General features: G+C 40.9%; 1 protein-coding gene across 3 annotated transcripts in view; it reads right to left on the bottom strand.

Annotated features, from left to right (window-relative positions):
* Positions 1-25,304, bottom strand: part of slc4a11 (solute carrier family 4 member 11) — a 141,649-nt gene that overhangs the window by 106,695 nt on the left and 9,650 nt on the right. For 2 of the 3 annotated variants that reach the window (XM_062995082.1, XM_062995084.1), the window contains exon 1: positions 16,417-16,456. The exons of the other annotated variant lie outside the window; for it this stretch is intronic. In XM_062995082.1, coding sequence (XP_062851152.1) covers positions 16,417-16,453 — 37 coding nt within the window. In that variant the 5' untranslated portion in view covers positions 16,454-16,456. Of the gene's footprint in view, positions 1-16,416; positions 16,457-25,304 lie in introns of those variants that run through there. 3 annotated transcript variants of the gene reach the window in all.

Below are 25,304 nucleotides of genomic sequence, written 5' to 3'. Positions count from 1 at the left end.
GTTGAGGTCAGGACTCTTCTTCCACACCAAACTCGCTCATCCATGTCTTTATGGACCTTGCTTTGTGCACACCATGAAATTGTCCAAAATTTCTTGGTATGCTGAAGCATTAATGGTTCCTTTCACTGGAACTAAGGGGTCGAGCCCAACTCCCGAAAAACAACCCCACACCATAATCCCCCCTCCACCAAACTTTACACTCGGTACAATGCAGTCAGACAAGTACCATTCTCCTGGCAACCGCCAAACCCAGACTTGTCCATCGGATTGCCAGACGGAGAAGCGTGATTCATCACTCCAGAGCAGGGGTCTTCAACCTGTGGGGCGCTCGAGTACTTGGGGGGGGGGGGGGGGGGGCGCAAGTCGTGCTCAGCACACGAAGGGGGGCGCATGCCTAAAAAGGTTGAAGACCCCTGCTCCAGAGAACATGTCTCCACTGCTCTAGAGTCCAGTGGTGGTGTGCTTTACACCACTGCATCCGACGCTTTGCAACGCGCTTGGTGATGTAAGGCTTGGATGCAGCTGCTTCAAGAGTGAATACTTTTGGCAATATAGTGTATGAAGAGTAGTGTTTTGAATTGGATTACAAAGTGTTTTTATAATTCGGCTTTTGTGCTGTCATTATGTACGTGGTTTGGAATAAGCTTTACACGTCCACAAACTATAAGTGATATATTGGTTCTGTCCGAAAACCTAGTGAGCTCTGTACATACACAGCATTTTGCGTCATCATATGCGCACTCCCGAAAAGAAGTCTGTCTGAATTCTTAGATGCCTTTAAATGCTTCCTACTAAGGTGCCTCAATTTAAAGTTATAATCTGACCGAATAATGAGAGAGCATCCGATGCTTCCTTAGCTGTGAAGGCAATCCCAGCATTCAGTGCGGCTCAACTTTTCACAAAAAATTACAGATATGGCGGAGGAATGAGGAGCAATGAATAGAGTTCTCTTCAAATATAAATAAATTCTCACTGATTTTTAATTTGTATAAAGGTGCACAAGTGTCATTTATTTGCCAATTCGGGCTCGTCAGTGACAGTTTAACCATTTTCGGTACACAAAGGGAGATGTTTGCTGGCATGCTAGTGGATTGTGCCGTCTCAGCCCATTGGTTTGAATGGTCTGAGGCTAACTATGTTAGCTTAGTAAGCGAAAACTAATGTAATTGCTGTAATCGCTGTCAAAAGTAGCACGTTCGAATAACCTGATTTAAAAGAATAACCTGACTTATTAAATTCCTCTTTACGTAGACAGCAAGGCAGCTCACTAGGTTTTCTGGCATTTTAGGTCATCATATGCACGCTGCTAAGAAGAAGCCTGTTCAATTTCTTAGACACCTAGGAATGCTGCCTACTAAGGTGCCTTAATTCGAAGCAATAAACTGACTGAATGACGAGGGAGCATCCGATGCTTCCTTAGCGGTGAGGCCAATCCCAGCAAACAAGTTCTTTTTGAATGTAAATAAATTCTTATAGTTTTTTTCATTTGTATAAAGGTGTACAAGTGTCATTTATTTGCAAATTCGGGCTTGTCAATGACAATTTAACCATTTTCGGTACACGGAGGGAGATGTTAGCTGGCATGCTAGCAGGTTGTGCCACCTCAGTCCATTGGTTTGAATAGTCTGAGGCTAACTGTGATAGCTTAGTAAGCAAAAATGACTTACTACACCGAATGAATTACGGTGACATAATTTTAGTGTGTCTGAAAAACCTGCCTTATGAGTACGATGTCTTATTAAAATTTTCTCTACTTAGGCAGCTGCCTAGGTTTTCAAACAGACTCCTTATGATCACTCCGATGAGGCACCAGTAAAGTTTATACAGCGATATTGGGCAGTCGGGCTCCTACATACAGAAATACATAACTGGCTATGTCTACGAGAAGGAGATTGGCCAAGGCCCTGCGATGGATTAACATCCTGTCTTGAATGTGTTGCTGCATTGCACTCAGTGATTCCAGGGGAACTGGAGCTGCCATGACCCTGACTATGATAAAGCAGCTGTAAAAAAAAAAAATGAAATGATATATAGAAAGTTTTGGTAAAAAGCAAATAAAACATTTAATAAGAAGAAAACTACTCCAACAGCCAAACCTAGAGACAGAAGTGTAACGTGTTAAGGTGATTTGCTGTGTCAGGTCCTGAATTAATCGTTACTGATTAAACAACAACTCCACTATCTATTGAATTTTTTTTTTGTGAACAATGAACAATTATCTGTATTAGCTGAATCTCAAGGGTAATTGGATAATGCAGCACATTGATAATATGAAACGCAAAAGAAATGTCACATTTGAATGGTTAAAAAGAAACAGGATTATAATTTTTGACTAGACCAGTCAAAACTCTAAATCGTTCCTAATAAAAATGCTTTGACGAGACCCAAAACGAGCAGTTTCTGCCTATGGATGCCAGTAACTGACCACCACTACACATGCATGTAAAAATCTCAACTGCTTTACTCGTGTCTTCATGCTTTATTGATTAACGTACTTAACATGCAGCCTGAATCCATACTGACCCCAAAGAGCTTTGCTGTTCATTATTTAGTTCTGAGGTTCATGATACAAATGCATTCGGGATGCAAATGTTTAATTACTGACCGTCATTACTCGACTATTACCTGATAACCACACAACCACACATCACAAGGTTTCATATGAACAAGTATTTACTCTATATTTAATGAAAAACAGTGTACGGTGGTGAATGTGGCAGTAATATAGAGCGGTAAAATCAACATAAACAGTAAGCAAAGCCAGTTCAGCTTTCAGGAGTGAACAGTTCATTACAAGTGCTAACAAGCGCTAATAAAAATGCTAATCATAATTAATAAAGATGCAGTCAATAAAGCTTTTCCTGATATTATTAGTGTTGATTATATTATCAATAACAAATTCTGACATCACTGACATTGATGGAATCAGTTATGATGCCATTTTTATCCTGGCTTTTAATCCTTTCCAGACTTCCGATTGCAGTCAAGGTGGGTATATTGCTGCTTACACCTACTCCGACCCACGTACAGCCCTTAGTGGAACCCTTTTTACCCATGCATTCTGCACAGGCTCCTCTCTATCTGCTAATCAGGGTCCTTACACAGCGACTGAAGACCCCACCCACATAGTCCGGTCATCCCGCCCTAGCAAAAACGTGTCTGCTGCAGGCACTGCCAATCATGCCCGCTAGATGGCGCCCAGCCGACTGATGGCAATGCCGAGTTTCAAACCCAGGAGTTCAAAATCCCGGCACTGGTGTGCTAGCGGAATATCCTGCTGCGCCATCTGGGCGCATCTCTTCTGAACTTCAAAGCATATTTGTGATGCTTGTTAGGACCTTTCCGTTCACCTTACATGCTGGAAAAGTTAAATATTTGTGATATTCCTATTTAACAGTGTTGGCATTAATCAAGTATGGATGTGTCTTCTTTATTTATTAGGATTTTAACATCATGTTTTACACACTTTGGTTACATTCATGACAGAAACAGTAATTACTTGTTACACAAGATTCATCAGTTCACAAGTTTAATGTCAAACACAGTCATGGCCAATTTTGTATCGCCAATCATCTTTGGACTGTCGGAGGAAACCGGAGCTCCCTGAGGAAAGGACTCGGACCGCCCCACCTGGGGATCGAACCCAGGACCTTCTTGCTGTAAGACGACAGTGCTACCCACCAAGCCACCATGCCGCCCTGGACGTGTCCAGATAACTGGATGTGTTTTCAGATAACTTTGTTTTCTTTAATTATATTATATTTAATTATATAATAATTTCAAAACTGTATTTATGCATATTTAGATTTGTCATATAACACTAAATTTAAAGATCTGAAACATTTAACCATGACAAAAATGTACAACTGGAAGAAATCAGGAAAAGAGCAAATACTTTTTACTCTACTGTAAATATGTAAATGAAAGTTTGTTTTTAACTGTTGTAATACACACAGCTTTGCAGAAACGCTGATGAGGCTTTGCAAAATCCAGTGCACTTTCATATGATTTGTATAATGCAGAGATGTTACATGTTTCCTTAACATAATGTCCAGTGTAAATAAAGGTTTTATTTTATCAGTTTGGTGTAAGATTTACTGTTTTCAAGAGAAAATAACAAAATGATCAGCAGAAACATTAGCCGGAGATTTGCTCTTGTTTTTGTTATGAATAGCGGAGAGGGAGGACCCAAGACGCAGAGATAAGAAAAAATAAAGATTCTTTATTTTAATAAATGACAACAAAACAAGAAATAACATAAAACAATTCGGGAACCCCGAACGCTGCCGAAGACTCTGGCTCTGAAAAGAAAAGAGAAACAAAAACCGGAACCAACTTGTAATGGGAGCGAGCCACGAACCCTAGTCGCTGGCACGCCGTCCCAAGACCGTAGCGCCTCGCTACGGCAAAGCTGCAGACAGCAACCACGCCGGCGCTAAAACGAAGCACCGCGCTCAGCCGAGCTCGGGGAAAAACCCACGAGGCAAAAACCAAAACAAAGAAAAAGGAACGGAGAAACTAAACGGCTAAACGGTGCTGTCACCAGCGCAGCTGGGAAGTGACCGTATACAAAAAAACTAGTTCGCAATAACGTAGCGAACTCCGGACGCGAACCCTGGTCGCTCCGGTGGAGGCGCGGCTCATAAGGGAAGCGCCAATGACGCTACAAAGATCCCCGAGCCGGAAAGCGCTATAAAGCACGGGGAAGCGAATCCCCGGCGTTAGCTTTAGCCGACAGCTAGACGGCAAAAGCCAGAGAGAAAGTCCCAGCGTTAGGACTGCACCCAGTCGCACCAGCCACTTTACGCAAACCCTCTCTAGTACCTCGGGCCTCCTGACCCTACTCCTCCAACCGCCTACGGCGCCTGGAGGTACCCACTAAACTGAAGGAAAGAAAGCGGCTGGAGCAATGCAGCCAAACACCGGCATGAGAACAAAAGGTGCGACGCCGGCACACTGGCAACGCCCACTTATATAGTAAGCGCGCAGGTGCCGGTCGTTCGCCCTAATCAGCGGGCTTCCTATATGAAGCCACGCTGCTCTTTGTTCTGTAATGTCTGCGACGCCGAGGACAGGTGGTAAGTCCGTCAGACGCCGCAGACCCCCTAACAGTTTTGGCAAAGAGCAAGCATGATCACTTTTAGCGATTTTTTTTGGTGTTGCCAAAAAAACAACCGGAGCCTTTTGTGTGCAAGATATAAATAAACTTCTATTAATTTATCCGGGTCACATGGCCTCCTGATGTTTCCACTACAATACACAGATGCATTTTAAAATTCTTCTTTATTTTCAATCACCATTTTATCCTGGTAATGGTGGCAGTGGGTTTGCCCGAACACAACCAATCATGTATTTGTGTAGCCCCCGGACGGCCGATAACACCTGCTGAGATTTGAACCCAGATCTCAGCAGTGGTGGGCAAGCTTAATACAGCTAATAGCTTTCTGCATTTTATGATATGAATGTGTATTATAATTAGCAACATGAAACAGATCATTCAAATGAATTATTTAAATAAATATAGGATGTAGTCTCTTATGATTGATAATCACCTGTCTCATGAGCGGTAATTCGCTCCAAGTGGAAGTGTTTCAACATATATGACGGTTTCTCTATCTCACAACTGCCAGCTCCTCTGTTTGCAAACCTGGGGCTGTGATGCCGAGCTGCTTGGTCTGGTCAGGTTTTCCGCTGGCGTGCAATGCCAGCATACTGTATCTCTCTGTCGCTGCGTTTTTGGGACTCACAACAGGACCGCCCTGGGAGAGCGGATTCCCCCAGATGCAGCATTATGTCCCATTTCTGAAACAGTCCCTACACTTAAATCCACATTATGTTCAGTGTGCACCAGTTGGTGTGGTTGGGGGGGTGCTTGTGTATTTACGGTCCTGGCTGGTTCTAAGGGTTCCCTAACTTTCATTTTTCCCTGTCATTTTGGCAACCAGTTTTCAATTCTGCGCTATCCCTGTTCTATCTACCTTCTACTTTGTTGGCTGTGGATGTTTTCGTTTATTGTTTTTGTGTGTTTTCCATTATTTTGGCCACCTTGTCTGGCATTTTAGCCCTAGCATTGTTCTATCTTGGTTAAATACCTTGCGCTTGGATTCTATTTCATTCTTGTAGGTGCGGAGCTGCACCTAGCAATTCAAAAGCAAGGCGAGACCCGCCCTGCTACAAGTCTGTCTCTGAAGCATTACTGCTTTTCATTTCTTTTTAAATTAGAATACCATAAATGCAGTCGTGCAGCATGCATGGCAGAAGTATTTGAAAAGATGCAACTCATTACACATGATCTATAACAAGTAAAAAGACCAGAATATTTTACAGCTGCACAACAAGCAGGATTACTGCTCTTTATTTGTGCGTAGGTTGTAAAGCAGCTTGCTCACAAAGGTTGCAAGTGAGGTTGTCATCATCTACAAGTTTCACAAAGCGTTGCACAAATTTCAAAACATGCTCGATTCGCCTGAGCTGTGAAAATAGCTGCTGTGCATGTAGGAGTGACCAAACATTTTAGAAGATGGTAAATCTAACCAAAACAGTTTATATTAGAAACATACAAAATATTCACAGTCGGTATTAGAGGAGAATACGACTGCGCAAAAACACAATATGCAAATTAGCATCGCCTCAACAGCCTGTTATTATTCTATAGCCTCTGAGTTCATGCTTTTTCACTGGCCTGTGGGAGCAACACTGGATGACCTTGAGCGTTGGCTACACGTCTCTGAAAAGCGTACAGATGCTATAGGCGTACCATACAGGCATCTTTATTTGTGCCATTTTAGTCCTTTGTCTCTATAATTATTTCTATATTTATACTTAAATATCTGTATATATTGTTTATACAAATAGATACACCACTGCTCCTATTATTATTATGCCAGATGCACTTTATTGCATACCGTATATTGCATGGTATACCTTTATTTCACCCTACTTACTTTATTTGTATTTGTATTAGTTCTCCTTCTTTCGCTTGTTTAACTACTACTGGAGGCTAGTGGTGGGCGGATCGATCCAAATATCAGTATTAACGACACCAACGTTGGTATTGTATCGGATTGATACTAGTGTGATGGGATTGATACTTTAGATTTACTTTTTCTCCGCTACATTCAGCACATTTCTCCCGTTTCGTCAGAAAGTAAAGACCATGTCTCCTTTTGACTTTGTGCTTATAAATGTAAACAGAATAGCATATTTTAAATTAACAAGGACACATGTATTCAATCACTATTAAAAGTGTACAAATGTATTCACCCAGCAAAGACAACTATGCGTTAGCCGCTTTGTGGTGATACGCCATGATGGTAACGTTGTAAGAAAGTAAAGCACCAGAAACAAGAAATCGGACCGCTTTAAACATCTGAATTTATTTACAACCCTACTGAGAGCAGCTACTTACAAAAATTTATGTATTACAATAATACACTCAAATGTCATGAAAATTCATTCAGATTTAGCAATTTGATGACAGAGATGGGGAGTCGAGTATGCGACTCGTTTCAAATGACTCGACTCGTGACTCACAAAAAATGACTTGCGAACAGCAAAAGTAAGCAACATTAGTTACGTGTGACAATTATATATATATATATATACAGTGTATCACAAAAGTGAGTACACCCCTCACATTTCTGCAAATATTTTATTATATCTTTTCATGGGACAACACTATAGAAATAAAACTTGGATATAACTTAGAGTAGTCAGTGTACAGCTTGTATTGCAGTGTAGATTTACTGTCTTCTGAAAATAACTCAACACACAGCCATTAATGTCTAAATAGCTGGCAACATAAGTGAGTACACCCCACAGTGAACATTTCCAAATTGTGCCCAAAGTGTCAATATTTTGTGTGACCACCATTATTATCCAGCACTGCCTTAACCCTCCTGGGCATGGAATTCACCAGAGCTGCACAGGTTGCTGCTGGAATCCTCTTCCACTCCTCCATGATGACATCACGGAGCTGGTGGATGTTAGACACCTTGAACTCCTCTACCTTCCACTTGAGGATGCGCCACAGGTGCTCAATTGGGTTTAGTCCATCACCTTTACCTTCAGCTTCCTCAGCAAGGCAGTTGTCATCTTGGAGGTTGTGTTTGGGGTCGTTATCCTGTTGGAAAACTGCCATGAGGCCCAGTTTTCGAAGGGAGGGGATCATGCTCTGTTTCAGAATGTCACAGTACATGTTGGAATTCATGTTTCCCTCAATGAACTGCAGCTCCCCAGTGCCAGCAACACTCATGCAGCCCAAGACCATGATGCTACCACCACCATGCTTGACTGTAGGCAAGATACAGTTGTCTTGGTACTTCTCACCAGGGCGCCGCCACACATGCTGGACACCATCTGAGCCAAACAAGTTTATCTTGGTCTCGTCAGACCACAGGGCATTCTAGTAATCCATGTTCTTGGACTGCTTGTCTTCAGCAAACTGTTTGCTGGCTTTCTTGTGCGTCAGCTTCCTTCTGGGATGACGACCATGCAGACCGAGTTGATGCAGTGTGCGGCGTATGGTCTGAGCACTGACAGGCTGACCTCCCACGTCTTCAACCTCTGCAGCAATGCTGGCAGCACTCATGTGTCTATTTTTTAAAGCCAACCTCTGGATATGACGCCGAACACGTGGACTCAACTTCTTTGGTCGACCCTGGCGAAGCCTGTTCCGAGTGGAACCTGTCCTGGAAAACCGCTGTATGACCTTGGCCACCATGCTGTAGCTCAGTTTCAGGGTGTTAGCAATCTTCTTATAGCCCAGGCCATCTTTGTGGAGAGCAACAATTCTATTTCTCACATCCTCAGAGAGTTCTTTGCCATGAGGTGCCATGTTGAATATCCAGTGGCCAGTATGAGAGAATTGTACCCAAAACACCAAATTTAACAGCCCTGCTCCCCATTTACACCTGGGACCTTGACACATGACACCAGTGAGGGACAACGACACATTTGGGCACAATTTGGACATGTTCACTGTGGGGTGTACTCACTTATGTTGCCAGCTATTTAGACATTAATGGCTGTGTGTTGAGTTATTTTCAGAAGACAGTAAATCTACACTGCTATACAAGCTGTACACTGACTACTCTAAGTTATATCCAAGTTTCATGTCTATAGTGTTGTCCCATGAAAAGATATAATGAAATATTTGCAGAAATGTGAGGGGTGTACTCACTTTTGTGATACACTGTATATATATATATATATATATATATATATATATATATATATATATATATATATATATATATATATATATATATATATATGATCCGACATCATTCTGATCATGTCATTTTCTGCTCTCTAATAACACTCCTGCCGCTTTAACCCACAATGCACGCAATGGGTAAATGTTCCAGCTTCCGGCGAAGTGATGAAGCATCACTCCCTACTTAAAATGGTGGAATACCCTACATAGTGCACTTCACAGTAACAGATCATGTGAATGGAATGTGCCTACAGAATTGGCGCTAATGATTGTAAGAACCGCTTTCTGAGCCAATCAGACCTTCTGATTTTAACTGTTAGTAAGAAATGCTGTTATTTGCATGTATTTAGTTTAGTTTAGTCTAACGAGTTAGTGTTTTACTTCACAACCGGGAAAAGAGGAAAAGAGGTTTTTAATTATAAGCACATTTACAAAATAACGAATTATATTCCTAATGGGACACACGGTTATAAATTTAATAGCATCTGGAACAAGGTAAGGTAAGCAGTATTATGGATTTTTTGCTGTGTTTGGGATTTTGGCCGCTGTGCAGTAATTTGCAATGAAAACAAAACGTCAGTTTAAGCTTTTAACTGGTACCTAAGAAAGTAACTTGACTCGGACTCTAGCCTAAAGACTCGTAACTTGACTCGGACTCTAGCCTAAAGACTCGTAACTTGACTCGGACTCTAGCCTAAAGACTCGTAACTTGACTCGGACTCTAGCCTAAAGACTCGTAACTTGACTCGGACTCTAGCCTAAAGACTCGTAACTTGACTCGGACTCTAGCCTAAAGACTCGTAACTTGACTCGGACTCTAGCCTAAAGACTCGTGACTCGACTCGAACTCGTATTTTGTGACTTGTGAACATCTCTGTTTGATGATGCATCTAGCTTAATTATTAAAAAAGTATCAGTATCGGTATCGATATGGCGATACTGGCCCTGTATTTACTTGGTATCGGACCGATACCAAATTTTGCAGTATCACACACCACTACTGGAGGCCAATAATTTCCTGCAGGATCTATCTATCTATCTTCTGTTCATGCTGTTATGCTTTTTTCCATTTAAAATGTAAAGCTGCCAGTTACAAAAGCATGAGAGACCACATCTAGAAAATGATCATTTATATCTTCTGCATAGCATCTTTCAGAGAAAAGTAAAGAGCTGTACAATATGTTGTCAGACACAACAGACAGGCTGGGCGTGCGGTGAAGTTTCAGCGACTGCGGTCCCAACGTGTTTCAACACGACAGCCGTCTTAAATCAAATAATGCCAGAAAACCACAGGAACACCGAGAGCTTCGATGTGCCTGTGTGGACATCACCGAACTGTACGTCGGGGGAATACAGATCCCTCTTCCCTCTCACACTTTGTCTTTTAATCTCTCGCTGTCTCTCTCTCTCTCTCTCTCTAGCTCTCGGCTCGTGCTGCTCTGGTTTCATGAGCGCTCTGCTGGGGGATTCCTGTTAATTGCTTGCACATTCCCGTCTTCCTCTATTAAAGCCAGGTCACCATTCCCCTCGCCATCCACAATAGTACCGCGAGACAGGAATGCAGGAAGACACAGTTCATCAGGCAGATGTCGTTTAGCTGCAATATTAAGTCGGTGGACTGGATATTGGTCTAAAGCACCGATATGTACAAACTGTACAAAACAGTCACAGAGGGGAACAGGTTGGCTCGGGTGAAGATGCAGAACCAGGCAATAAAGCACATGACTGATGATTTTGATTAAATATGTGTACGTATATTAAAATCTACATTTATGTAGTGTAAGTGTACACATAAGCTTTTTTCCAAGGCACATGCGCAACTTCACGGCCGAAGGTCGGAATCCAGCAACACTGGCATCCTTCGACATCTTGAAGCAATCTGAACTTCGTTGGGGGTGCTAGAGCGTGTTTACATGTACATCTACAGTAAACGTGAGGAAACGTTCTAAATGCAGTAGACAGTACGATGATAGAGGTTTTTGTGATCTCTTACGCATGCTATATTTGTTCAGTTACGAAGAGTCGATGGCATGTTTATTTTCTTTATCTGCTATGACTAGTGCTGGGCGATGAAGACAATATAAACATTCTGGTGGAAGCAAAGTGTTCCCGGGTGAAGAGTTCCAGATCTACCATTAATACTGTGTTATAGATAGATCATTAGAACATCAGAGTGCTCACATAACAGTTCTGACAGTAAAGATTCACAATGAGAACATGCAATTAAAAGGTGCACCAGGTGTATCATGTAAAAAGCAAATGCTCAAACGTGTTCAGAATTACATTTGTGAATGTCTGTGATGACCATAGACAGCAATAAAAAAATATACACAGCCTCATACACTATATGGCCAAAAGTATTTGGACACCTGACCATGAGCTTGCAGGACATCCCATTTTAAAAACAGATTGTATTAAAACTGAGCATTCTCTACATGATTATCTTAGCTATAACAGCCACTGCTTTAAGAAGGCTTCTCACAATACTTGGGCGGCACGTTGGCTAAGTGGGTAGCACTGTCACCTCACAGCAAGAAGGTCCTGGGTTCAATCCCCAGGTGGGGACGTCCGGGTCCTTTCTTTGTAGAGTTTGCATGTTCTCCGGTGTCCGAGTGGGTTTCCTCCGGCTGCTCCCGTTTCCTCCCACAGTCCAAAGACATGCAAGTGAGGTGAATTGGAGGCACTAAATTGTCCATGACTGTGCTTGATAAAACCTTGTGAACTGATGAACCTTGCGTAATGAGTAACTACCGTTTCTGTCATGAATGTAACCAAAGTGTAAAACATGACGTTAAAATCCTAATAAACAAACACACAATCTTACAATACTTTGAAGTATGTCTGTGGAAATTTGTGCCCATTCAGCCAAATAAGCATTTGTATGGAGGGACACTGATGCTGGTCAAGAAATCCTTCAGTGGGGTTGAGGTCAGGACTCTGTGCAGTCTTTATACCCACTTTCTCTTTATAGATCTTGATTTGTCATGCTGAAACAGGAAAGGGCCTTCCCCAAACTGTTGCATAATGTCCTTTACATAATTGATTTATAAAACCTGTTAGCAATTGTTGTGGCTAAAACACAAATTAAAAAAGCACCAAGGTGTTCATTTGGGTTGAGGTCAGAACACGTTGTGCTTTTGGCCAGTCTGGCATAGACATACAGACATGATTGGCTGTGTCTAGGGCGAGGAGAGAATGGCCGAGGCCCTGCAATGGATTGGTTACCTGTCTGTGGTTGTGTTTTACTGCATTGAGCCCAGTGATTAAAAAAAACAAAATAACTACAGTGTGTGAAGAGTTGTAATAATGTCAGATCTTGCCAGTAAAATGTTGAGTTTGTGTCCATTGAAAGCTTGTTGGTCATCAGTTTAAGATCCTTTAAGAATAAAGCATCAAATCCTCTCTTGCATCTATTCCAAATGTGCTGACAAAGCACAGACAAAGACCAGCATGCCATACAGTACATTTATATTCCAGTACCACACCAGTCTAATGTAGCAGGTATTATTGGCTGGTAGGTCTGTTCCTGTTGTGCAAAAAATCTCTACTTCGCACATAGATTTGCACCTGCTATAGTGTCATTCCAGCACTTTTATTATAGACCTAACAAAAAATATTGTATAACTGCTACAATATGTGGCACTGGTAATAGGATCTTGCTAGAGAGTAAGCTCATAGCCACACTCCAGTTTATTAAGTAGCAGCCAATTATTGGTAAACTTAAATGTCGGGTCATTTTGCATGCATGGATGCTGATGCTACTGCCTCAGTTCCAGCATGCTGATGTCGTCTTCATCTTTTACGTGTAGTGTGGTAGTATTTTGATGAGCCTCACCAATCAAAACACAGTAGACCCTTGACTTTTGAATTTAATTGGTTCCAAAGGGCTGTTCTTAAGTCAAAATGTTCGTTAGTTAAACCTGTTTGTCCCATAAGAAATAATGTAAATAGAATTAATCAGTGCCGGACCACCACTCCCAAACCACCCCCTTACCTAATCTTTCTAATGTCTTAAAAGATCTTTTTTGTTATAAATACAAGTATATTTTCCCTTAAATCTTAAATTATAGAATAGACATTCCTGTAAAAAACAATAATAAACAACAATACACAGTGGTACTGTACTGTACATAAAATAACACACATTACATTTCAGTACAGTACGTGTGCTGTACCATACACCATAATACATTTCCTTCTTTTTTTCAATAGTAATAGATTTTTTCATTTTCTCAGCACTACGCTTTCTCTGCACCTTCTTTGGGGCCATAGTGATATCGAATTGTACAAAATATAAAGAAAACACCAGAAAAACACTGTCCACTGTCCGAATGTTTGCTCACTACATATATATATATATATAGAGAGAGAGAGAAAGAGAGAGAGAGAGAGAGAGAGAGACGGTCGGAGTCAACTTGATCGTGACGTCACATGTTTCGTTTGCGTGCGAATTTCGAATCGTAATCTGAAATTTGTTCGTACGTTAAGTTGAAAAAAAATTGCTCGCAAACCAAAATGTTTGTATGGTAAACGGTTCGTAAATCCAGGGTCTACTGCACTGAAAAAAAGAATGACTGAAGTTCCTTAAACAACCAATCTACTCTCTTCACTATTTATGTTCAGCCTAGTAATTTTACACTTGTCGTATTTTTCTAAATAAGGTGTGATCCACTTTTTAATGTGAACATGTCTGCTTTAGGGGCCATCATGACAAAATTAAGATTACTGTGTGCTATTCAAAGACTGGAAGATTGACAGTGAACATGTAAACATCTCCAATATTGGTGAAAATCATGTCTTGAGTAAAATTGCCTCCTGGGTTTTCTTTAACTCCCTGTAACCGTAGGCAACCTCTGCACACACTGGAACAATCCAGTCAATTAACGCCCCCAAGCAGGACATTAACAATATCATGATACTGCACACAAATATCATCAATGTTGTCTTAAAGGTGATAAATGAACATTTTAGCATCAGGGGTATTTGGGGTAAATGTCATTCCATGAAAGGTGATAGAAGACAAGAGTCTGGGCTACCTGTGAGATCATACCAACATCCATAAACACTTCACTTGTAATGATACCTGGAACTGTCGCTGTCTACTGGTGGAACATTTTTTTCACATTTAAAACCTCCTCACACCTTTTCCTAGTACTGTGTTTGGAAAACACATTCCAAATATCAACAATAAACACAGATATAAGGTGGAAATTTGTAAAGTTTCTGTGAAAACTACTATGTACATTTTGTTCAATCAAGGGTTCTTGATTAAAATTCATACAGTTTGGAACCTGGGGCAGCTCATAATCATTGGCACGTTGATTGAATTGGGAATACACATCTGATAAAATTGGTAATATTTGTGTCATGCCTATTGAGTATTTGTCATAATTTTAACATAAAATTATCATACTTTATAATTTATCCGGTTAATAAATATCTTAAACAGCCTCTATTTTATGAACCCAAATGCAGAGCATTCTGATACAACACGGCAGATGAAGCTCTGCAGGATCCTAATGTCTTGTCATGGCAGTTCCTCTGCTCAAAGACCTTCGTTTTTTTTATGAGAACAGCACAGATGAATAGAAAATGAATAGATGATTTATAGCGGCCAATAAAATAAATGACACACGGTGGTGTGTGACTCGAATGTCCTATTTACTCTCAGTAATGAACATAAGGAAAAGATCAGGAAATTTAGCAATGCAGTTACCTAGCTGTTTAATAACCAGTTCTGTAATCAAGCACGCACAAATGAATTATTCTTTCCGGAAGGATGGCGGGTATTTCTGTTTCGATATCTGCGCTCGCATATTTGATAGGGCTTTTTTTTGGAAAAATTGTGAATCCAGAAGCGGAACGACCTTTGTGTGTAATGAGAGACGCGCAGGCAATCACGCCGCTCGTTAAATAAAGGCAGTCGTAAAGGCAGAGGACTTTCCTCATTACACAAGCCTTTCCTCATTCTAAAACAATAATCGTGTTAATTTTGCATTGCATGCATTCAAACCATAATGATGCTTTAAAATTAATGCCTATTATTCGTTCATTTTGAGAGTCAAGGACGAAACCCAGGACTTTTTTTTGAATACCTGGGCCTGACAACACACAGTGCTTGAAAATCATGCAACATGTGTGCATGGTACAGATACTGTTCTTGTGACCAACCGGCAAAGCGGTCAGATTTTTTGTTGTCAAGGTAAAACGAGCAGTAATTTACCTTATTTGGTAAAGCATCACATGGCCAAATCATTAGTCTCCTAATCACACACAACTTTGCATATTTGTCATAAACAGGCTGAGAGACATCAGCTGCTTGTTGGGTTTAATCTAAGAACAAATAAAGAAGTCTGTGTGTGTGTGTGTGTGTGTGTGTGTGTGTGTGTGTGTGTGCATAAGTGTGTGTGTGTTGTGTAAATAATAATGTGAAAATAAGGATGTGTACATTCTACAACACTGTGTAAACAGTATGCCTCATCATACAATTTAGTAAACAGAAACATGTTTTACTATGAAAAGGTTTGTGCACGGTGTGCGTTATTGAAGGTGTGTGCGTGTGTGTTCTGTAGGCTGCATAATACAAACTGTTCTTAATAAAATAAAGGTGTTCACACTGACACATAAGATCCAGTCTTCTAGAGTATCTCCTGCTGTACAGGTATTTCATGTGTGCAGCATCTACCTTTCTGTTCATTGCTCCACTCTTTGTGTTTGTGATCCTGTGTGAATGCCTGCACATACTCTTCTTTATATTTTGAAAAAAGAGCTAATACGTTTTTTTTTTTAATATAATTAAACGATTTTTTTTGTTTGTTGAATTTTTTCAACAAGTGTCCTGCAAAGATAAATGAATTAAAATGCATTCATGACACATTTTGGAAAACCAGCCCGAAAATCCGTCTGCATTCCAGTGTAACGCACCCCCAAAAAACAGTACCAGCTCTACAGAAAAACACTCTGCAGACCTGCAGCCAGGAGAAAACTTAAAGCAACACACGCTAAACACTCAAACACACACGATTACACACGGCTGAGCTGCTGCACATGTTTTGCATAGACGATCTTTGGGTTCAGAGACCCCGTGAATCTGTAGTCGTGACGGTGCGGATGCAAGCATGTGTGTATGTATGTGCATGCCTACATGTGTTTATGTGTTTATGAGCATGTGTGTGTTTGACTCTGTGTGGGGTTCTTACCGGATGGCACGAAATGAAGAACTTTGTTTTGTTCCATGACTGCCTCTTCAACCCATCATTTTCATGTAGTCCAGATACTAAGGAGAGGAAGATCACCTATGCTCTGCTCTCCTCCTCTCTATCCTCCTTTCTTCCCTTCTACCTTTCTCACTCTCTCTCGCTCGCTCTCTCTATCTCTCTTCTCTTGCTCTCCCTATCTCACTCTTTCTCTCGCTCCCTCTAAGACAGATTCAGTGAGTCAGCCTTGCTCTGCCTCGCCACAGCTGTGACTCTGGGTCTTAAAGCCTGCCTTTCCGTTTCCTGGTGTCTGTCTGTCTACCTGCTGCCTGCAGTCATAACTCATAACTATATTAAACCGTGTGTGTGTGTGTGTGTGTGTGTGTGTGTGTGTGTGTGTGTGTGTGTGTGCGTGCGTGTGTGTGTGTGTGTGTGTGTGTGAGAATGGCCTATGATTAAAAGGTGCAGGATTGGGGTGAGGTTAGAGCTGGGAGGGGGGTTTACTGGGGCATACTTGATGGTCAGATTATGAAGGGCAGTTTTCATAACCACTTCAGCATCAATTGGCTATTATAAAAAACACCTGCTACTGGTTTTTATACAATAAAAGTTACAACCCTAAATCAGAAAAAGTTGAGACAGTATGTAAAATGCAAATTAATAAAAGACAGTTTCTTACATTTACTTTGACTTTTATTTTATTTTATTTATTACATTTCATTACAGAACGAACCCAATATAGTTCATGTCAGCTTATAGTCAGCTTCATTTCATTTGATAATATACATGAATTCCTGTATATTTATGTCGTTGCAACACATTCCAAAAACAAGAGACAGTAAAGCATTTACCACTTTGTAATGTTGCCATTTCTTCTCACAACACCTAAAAGACATTTGGTCACTGAGGACACCAAGCAATGAAGTGTTCCAGGTGTTATATTGTCTTATTCTCCCTGCAAACAAATCTTAAGGTGGGTGTACAGGTTGTATTTTTCGTTTCAACATTCTTCACACATTCTTTACTGGGGACTGGTCAGGACTGCAGACAGGCCAGTTCAATACCCATATTCTCTTCTTCCACAGCCATGCCTTTGTAATGTGTGCAGCATGTGGTTTTGAATTGTCTTGTTGAAAAATGCATGGACGTCCCTGGAAAAGATGACGTCGTGAAGGCAGCATATGTTGCTCTAAGATCTCAATGTACTTTTCTGCATTAATGCTGCCATCGCAGAAGTGTAAATGACCTTTGCCAAGAGCACTGACACAGCCCTATACCATGACAGACCCTGGCTTTTGGACTTGTTGCTAATAACAGTCTGGATGATTCTTGTCATCTTTGGTGCGGAGTACACAGCGTCCATTTCTTTCAAAAAAGAAATACTGACTCGTGTGAGCACAATACACGTTTCCACTGTGTGATGGTCCATCCTAGATGCCTCTGAGCCCAAAGAACTTGACGCTGCTTCTGGACATGATTTACATAAGGCTTCTTTTTTGCACAGTAAAGTTTGAAATGGTATTTGTAAATGTAACTCTGTATTGTAGTGCTTTCTAAAGGCCAAAGAAAGTCCTTGCCCGCGTGGTTTTATCAGCTATTGATAAATGATGGTTCTTGATGCAGCGTCGTCTGAGGGATGGAGATCATAAGTGTTCAGCTTAGGCCTGCGCCCTTGCTCTTTGGAGAAATCTGAAAAATATGCAAACCCCTTCCAATCTTTCTTTGAGGAACACTGATTTCAAACATTTCTCACTCATTCGTGGACAAACTGGCCATCTTTGCAACTCAAAGACTCTTTCCTGGATGCTGCTTTTGTACCAAATCATGATTGCATCACCTGTTTACATTACCTGTTTAAAATCGCAAAATTATTTAGTTTTTTTTTACCTTATTACTAGCCCTAAATTTCCCCTGTACCAACATTTTTTGGAATGAGCTGACAGAAATGCTGGAATGGAGGTATATTAACAAATTAAAAGAAGTTGACCAGACAAATCATAAAATATATTGTGTTCATACTGTCTGCAATACAATAAAATTCAAAGTAAATGTAAGAAACACTGCATGTTTTATTTGCCTTTTCCAGACTGTCCTAACTTTTTTCTGATTTATGGTTGTAAAAAATCACAAATCACAGACACTAAGACATATTGTAGATTGAGAGTATATTTGACGTTTAGACTTTTAGGCAATGTAGGTTAAATGTAGGTTGTGAGAATTACATGGCATTAGATTAGTCATAACTTTGTGCTAATATGACATAACTTAAAAGATTCCTGGAATTGCCAGCACTTCTAGTACGAGACAGCAATCACTACGTTTATGTAAGAACAGTAAAAGACAGAAATTAAGTAAACATGATTCTTCTGTGACTAAATTACACTTTTCAGTCCAAATTTTAGCAAAAGATCAAAGAAGTCTTATGATGGCCGCTCAGGTGGCGCAGCGGTAAAGAACGCTAGTGCACCAGAGTTGGGGTTTCGAATACATCGTATCGAATCTCAGCTCTGCCTTCCGACTGGGCTGGGCGGCTGCATGAACAGCGATTGGCTGTTGTTCAGGGTTAGAGGTAAAAAGTCAGATCATAGGTCCTCATAACTGGTGCGACTGCGGCCCCTGCTGGCTGACTGATGGCGTCTGCACAGGGCTGAGGAATAATGCTGATGGGGGTGTGGCCCTCCGTACACAGTGCCCGTCAGTATATGAACTCGACTCGTGCAGGTAAAAAAAATGCTGTCTGTACTGACTGTACGTGCCGGAGGGGGCGTATGTCAGTTGAGAGGCGTCTTCAGTCAGCGGTGGAGGGTTGACTCAGTATAGAGGACGCAATCAGGGTAATTGGACACGACTAGATTAGGGGAGAAAATTAAAAAAGAAAAAAATCTTATGATTTACATTGCAAAATATTTATCTGCTGCAGTGTATTTATTTTTATGAAATTACCTTCTAATTACTTATTGGTGATTATGCTTAACTACAACTGGTGACTTTTTGTAGACATTATAAATAGGGCTAGTTTGACTGCATCTATTAGACTGAGACATACACAATACAATGAAAACCTGCAAAGATTCTGTACAGATCCCAAAAAGCAGATCATAGATTTTCAGGAAGGTCACATATAAAGATTTCTAAGCAACTTGAGGCATTTACGCTGTTGTGCAAGAAAGGAGCACTGATGATCACATGACAAAAAAAAAAAATTCAGGATGAAAATTTGCTTTCATTAATAGCCACAAAGTCATGTGACATCCTTACATGACAATTCTACTGTCTGTACCATTCTCAGACAGAGTGTGTAGTGAAGAGCTTTAAAAATAGCAAAACATTATTATTTGGACAAATGGTTGTTTGCCTCCTCTTAGATCTCCCTTTTGTCTGGCTGGAAGTCCTGGGTGGTGCTAGACATGGTAAAAGAAAAATGGGTCCCAAACCCAGTAAACACAAAACTACATGCCATGGGTTACTTATCTAGAGAGAATGTGCTGCAGGCTCAGTACACGCGCCAAAAACACTACACAATATGCACCAGGAGATAAACTCCCTTGTCTTGCTAACTACTTCCACCTTAAAATGAGTCTTCGAGTCTTAAAGTGGCTTTGAGGTCACATGTCAAGTTGAAGATGTTGACTTTGATGAGATTGGACTGGAGTGCCCAAATACAGTCAATTTCACTCCGATCTACAAGGAAACCATCTCCCTACTTGCTAGAGGGCAGAGATAGCCAGGTTGCAAGCAGGATATTCTACAATTCCCCCCCAGATGCACCAACATCATACAGCACAATATTAAAATGTCTTCAGGTGTAGTGGTACCCTTCCCATCAATTGATCAGGAAGAACTGGACAAACGTATGAACACAGAGGTAATAGAAGGATCACAACCCTATTTTTCCTGCTCCAAAACATAGTGGTGAGGTCTATCTATGACTTTGCTGGGTCATTGCGCTTTCTAAATTTGATTTGTATCCACTGACTCACATTCAAGAACTCCTGGATCATTTGGCTTATGCTAGGTTTTACTCAACGCTGGATTTGACCAAGAGGCAGATTCCCTAGTTGCCACAGTCCAAGGCAAAAACACCCCCAACAACCCCACCAACAAATGGAAAAGCAGGTCGACTTGCAAGCATGCTAAATAAACAACTGTGTTCATTAGTGCTGATCCAGCGCTCCTGAGTTCAATGCTTTAAACACTTTTAGTGTTTGTGCAGACAGAGTTGGTCTGTGCTCATGTGTTGGTACGTTGGTGGACCTACTATCAAACATGACACACACGGTCGCCGTTCTGTCTGGTGCTCTTGCCTTATTTACTGTAGATTTAGTTAGGTTTGATGTTTTTAGTTAGGATTTATGTTTTTTATTTGAACTGATGCTCTTTGCCTGATCATGTTCACTCTCGGCTCTCTTCATACCCTTTTGTTCCATTTTTTTCTCTGACGCACTATAGCCTGGTATTGAATCTTGCCTCAGGCAATAGGATTTCCCTTTTTTAAGTCACTCTGTAAGAGTGACTGAATCAATATTTTTTGGCTTCCTTTTTGTTCTAATTCAGTTCAGCCACTGCACTTGGTTCCAGAATCAGCATGGCGGTCATTCAGCACCCCACGTATAGATACTACCTGCTGGGACACTTTTTCACCCTCTGTTTAGACCACACTCCCCTGCAGTGGCTCCACCACACGAAGGATGCCAATGCCCAGATCACAAATTGGTATCTGACTATACTGTAATTTCAGTTCAATGAGATCCACAGGCCCGAGGTGCATACATGAGGGGGCAAATTTACTCCCACTGCACCAATTGAGGGCCCACACAGAGAATAGTGAGACTAGAATATGAGCTATCTTCAAATAGCTGTGGGGAAACGTGAGGGCTGGAGTAAGAACCCAATGGTCCAGGCAAGTTCCCCTTCATATTGTTCTTGAGATGGCAGATGAGACCAGGATGGTTGGGGTAGAAGGGTTCTTAGAAGTAAAAAGGAAGTGCTCACTGGCAGGTGACTCCATTGAGGGGTCAGATGCTGGGGCCACAAACTGGGTCTGGACCAGGGTCTGCACCTGTGTTTCCAAAGTCTTATCCAAATTCCTTCTGATGTATTTGAGTTGACCTCTTCTCTGCTTCTTGGTTAGAAGTGGTGTAAATTGTTCTAATTGTTCTTATCTCATGAACTTCTTATGGTTGCCACTGACATTTGTCCCAGCCCTCATCAGGTCACCCTGTAAGTTTTTTGCTGTAACAAAGTGTTCTTCTTTGTTGTCCTGATGAGATTCCTAAGGCCTCTGGACGGCCTGGCAAGTTTGCTGCTTAAGTTTGGAAATTTCTGACAATACTGCAACTGATGTTTCACAGAATGCTCAATGTTTTAGAAATTCTCTTATACCCATTGCCCTTGTGGTGCAATTATCTTCTCTCTCAGCTTTTGTGAAAGCTCTTTAGTTTTCACCATGGTTGATTGTGTTTATAGAACACATAACAGCCAAAGCAAATTACAGGTTGTTATTGAGTTCTCAATGGTTTAATCATGTTGTAATCTAACTTTCATACAGACTAGCAGTAGTTTCTAAGATCAGAAATATTATGTAGTATGTAGACAGTATTAACAAAATAGCATGCTACTCTAAAAAACTACATCCTTTATTTTCCATGTTATGTATATACACCAATCAGCCATAACATTAAAACCACCTCCTGGTTTCTACACACACTGTCCATTTTATCAGCTCCACTTACCATATAGAAGCACTTTGTAGTTCTACAATTACTGACTGTAGTCCATCTGTTTCTCTGCATTCCTTTTAAGCCAGCTTTCACCCTGGTCTTCAATGGTCAGGACCCCCACCGGATCACCACAGAGTAGGTATTATTTAGGTGGTGGATCATTCTCAGCACTGCAGTGACACTGACATAGTGCTGATGTGTTAGTGTGTGTTGTGCTGGTATGAGTGGATCAGACAGCAGCGCTGCTGGAGTTTTTAAATACCGTGTCCACTCACTGTCCACTCTATTAGACACTCCTACCTAGTCGGTCCACCTTGTAGATGTAAAGTCAGAGACGAGTGCTCATATATTGCTGCTGTTCTAGACCTTCATCATTGATCACAGGACACTTCAGGACAGGACATTTCAATGCTGAAGCATAAAACACAGACTGTGTGCATTCAACAAGTGTGGCAACAGTTTGAGCAAAACCCTTTCCTTTTCAGTCTGGCAATGTCCCATGCATAAGATAAAGCAAGGTCCACAAAGAAATGTTTGTTTGAATGAAATAAACTACACAGAGCCCAGCCATTATCTACTAACACTAATTCAGGATGGAAGAGGATGCCAAATCCAATCCAAAATGATCCCCAAACATTAGTGACTGCTTGGCTTCCATAAAGTCACTTAGCATTAAAGAGTAGCAGAATGTTTCCAGAAGGTGTAACAGCAGCAAACTATGAGCAAACCTCATGGTGCACATGTAGCAATGGTAGTGGGACTGTACTAGCCAATCAGATTTGACCTTTTTTTCAGTTCTCAGATATACTTTAACGTATGCGGTGGCTAAGTGGGGTAGCACTGTTGCCTCACAGCAAGAAGGTCCTGGGTTCGATCCCCAGGTGGGGCGGTCCGGGTCCTTTCTGTGTGGAGTTTGCATGTCCGCGTGGGTTTCCTCCGGGTGCTCCGATTTCCTCCCACAGTCCAAAGACATGCAAGTGAGGTGAATTACAGACGCTAAACTGTTCACGACTGTGTTTGATATAACCTTGTGAACTGATAAACCTTGTGTGATGAGTAACTACTGTTCCTGTTATGAATGTAACCAAAGTGTAAAACATGACATTAAAATCCTAATAAACAAACAAACAAACTTTAACTTATGACTGCATATAATGTTCCCTGATACAATACAAACCATGACAATATAAACATAGAACACATAGAAAACTAACATCTTGGTTGCAGGGTCAGCATGGTTATTGTAAGAAAACTGATATTCAACATCACCAGCTGTTAAAACCAGTAATTAATAAATGAATATTTAAAAAATAATAATAAAAAAAAAAAATGGCATGATGGTAGAATGATGGTAGCTATAACAGTAGTTAGAAATAGACAATGCTAACTTAAGGCAAGGCTGATTTTGTTTTCTTCTGAGTATTATCTGATTGCTAGACACTGGATTATTAACTGGTGGCTAACTGCCTGAAGGCAGTGATGCTTCTACAATTTCTTCAGCACCTGAATTATTAATAACTCCAATAATTTCTGTAGGTTTTTCTCCTGACAGCAGAAGAGGAGTAGATATAGAGGGTCTGCTTCCATTTTTGCCCACAGCACAAGTCTTATACAAAAGATTAGAACCATTCTTTCTATTTAGTTGGCATCCAACAATCTTTCAATAGCACCCACCTGTTGGCAGTGTGTAAAGGAAGAAGCATGCATGTGGTAGTCCGCAAGTGTGATGTGTGTGTTCATTATGTGTCAAAGGCTGTCAGTCGTTTTTCACATAGCTCGGAGTGTTTATATAAAAATCAGTGTTGGCTGAGGCACAGCTTTGTTGTGGGAAGGAGGTTCGTATTAGCTACAGTTCATGTGGTGTACGTAAAACATGAAGTGCAGCAACATCGACATGTTTTTAACACAAAGGTGAGATTGTTGTTGTGAAACTAAAGATATATGAGCTACCCTGTATGGAAAGAATAAACAAACCTAAACCAGCCACCCACAAATAAACACATTAACTATGACACCTACACTGAGCCACCAAAGAAACACTGCACATATATAATATTACATACCCGTCTTCCTGTCCACCCACGTCCACCAATTAATCTCAGTTTCAGCCAGCATAGGTCAATTAAAAAATCTCTTCTGAATGGCAAAGTGGAATCGGTAACTCTTCTAAATAGTTAAACTAAATTGCAATATAAACTATATGGCCAAAAGTAGTTGGACACCTGACCATGAGCTTGGACATCCAATTTCAAAAACAAATGGTAGTAAAATAGAGTGCCCTCTATGTGATCTTTTGAGTTATAACAGCAGCCCCTTTTCTAAAAAGGCTTCTCATAAGACTTTAAAGTATGTCTGTGGGAATCTGTGTCCATTTAGTATAGACCATTTGTATATCTAGGTACTGAAAGGAAGCCTTCATTAATGTTCCAGTTCATACCAAAACTGTTCAGGGGGGTTGAGGTCAGGGCTCTGTGCAGTCCACTAGAGTTTCTTTAAACCAAGCTTGTTTTCTTGTCTTGATAGACCTTGCTTTGTGCACAGGGGCACAGTTATGCTGGAACAGGAAATGGCCTTCCCAGAACTGTTGCCGCAAAATTGGAAGCATGAAATCTCCTTTACATAATGATTACACCTGTTAGCAGATGTTGTGGCTAAAACTCATGAATTCAGTAATTAGAGGGGTGTCCCAATACATTTGTCCATAAAGTGTATACACCATACGGCAAAAATTATGTTGGCACTCATCATCACATTCATTTTGAAAATAAACCAGAAATATTTGATTTAATTTTCATCAAGCAATTTATCCTGATCAGGGTCGCAGAAGGTCTGGTTTCAGAAATATCAATCCATCGCAGGGCTTTAGCCATTCCCCCTTCAGACATAGCTAATCATGTCTGTATAAATGCACGGTGGGCCGATAGCACTGCTGAGATTCCAACTCGGGCTAAACCCTGATTTGTCCATCACACTGCCATAGAGTGAAGCATGTTTCATCAATCCGAAGAACATTTCTAGTACTCAAGTATCCAATAGTTGTGCGCTTTTAAACCACCCCAGTGGACATTTGTCTTTGCTTGTGGTTGCTGTTAGGTTTGTATACAAACACAAAAGGTTTTCAATGGACAGTTTGGGAAATAGTGTTGCAACCTAAGGCAGACAGTTTTTAAG

The sequence above is a fragment of the Trichomycterus rosablanca genome, chromosome 5 (genome assembly GCF_030014385.1).
Source record: "Trichomycterus rosablanca isolate fTriRos1 chromosome 5, fTriRos1.hap1, whole genome shotgun sequence".
NCBI classification, from domain to species: Eukaryota; Metazoa; Chordata; class Actinopteri; order Siluriformes; family Trichomycteridae; genus Trichomycterus; species Trichomycterus rosablanca.
Note: the sequence above shows the minus strand (reverse complement) of the source record. Positions and strands in the feature narration are given on the sequence as shown.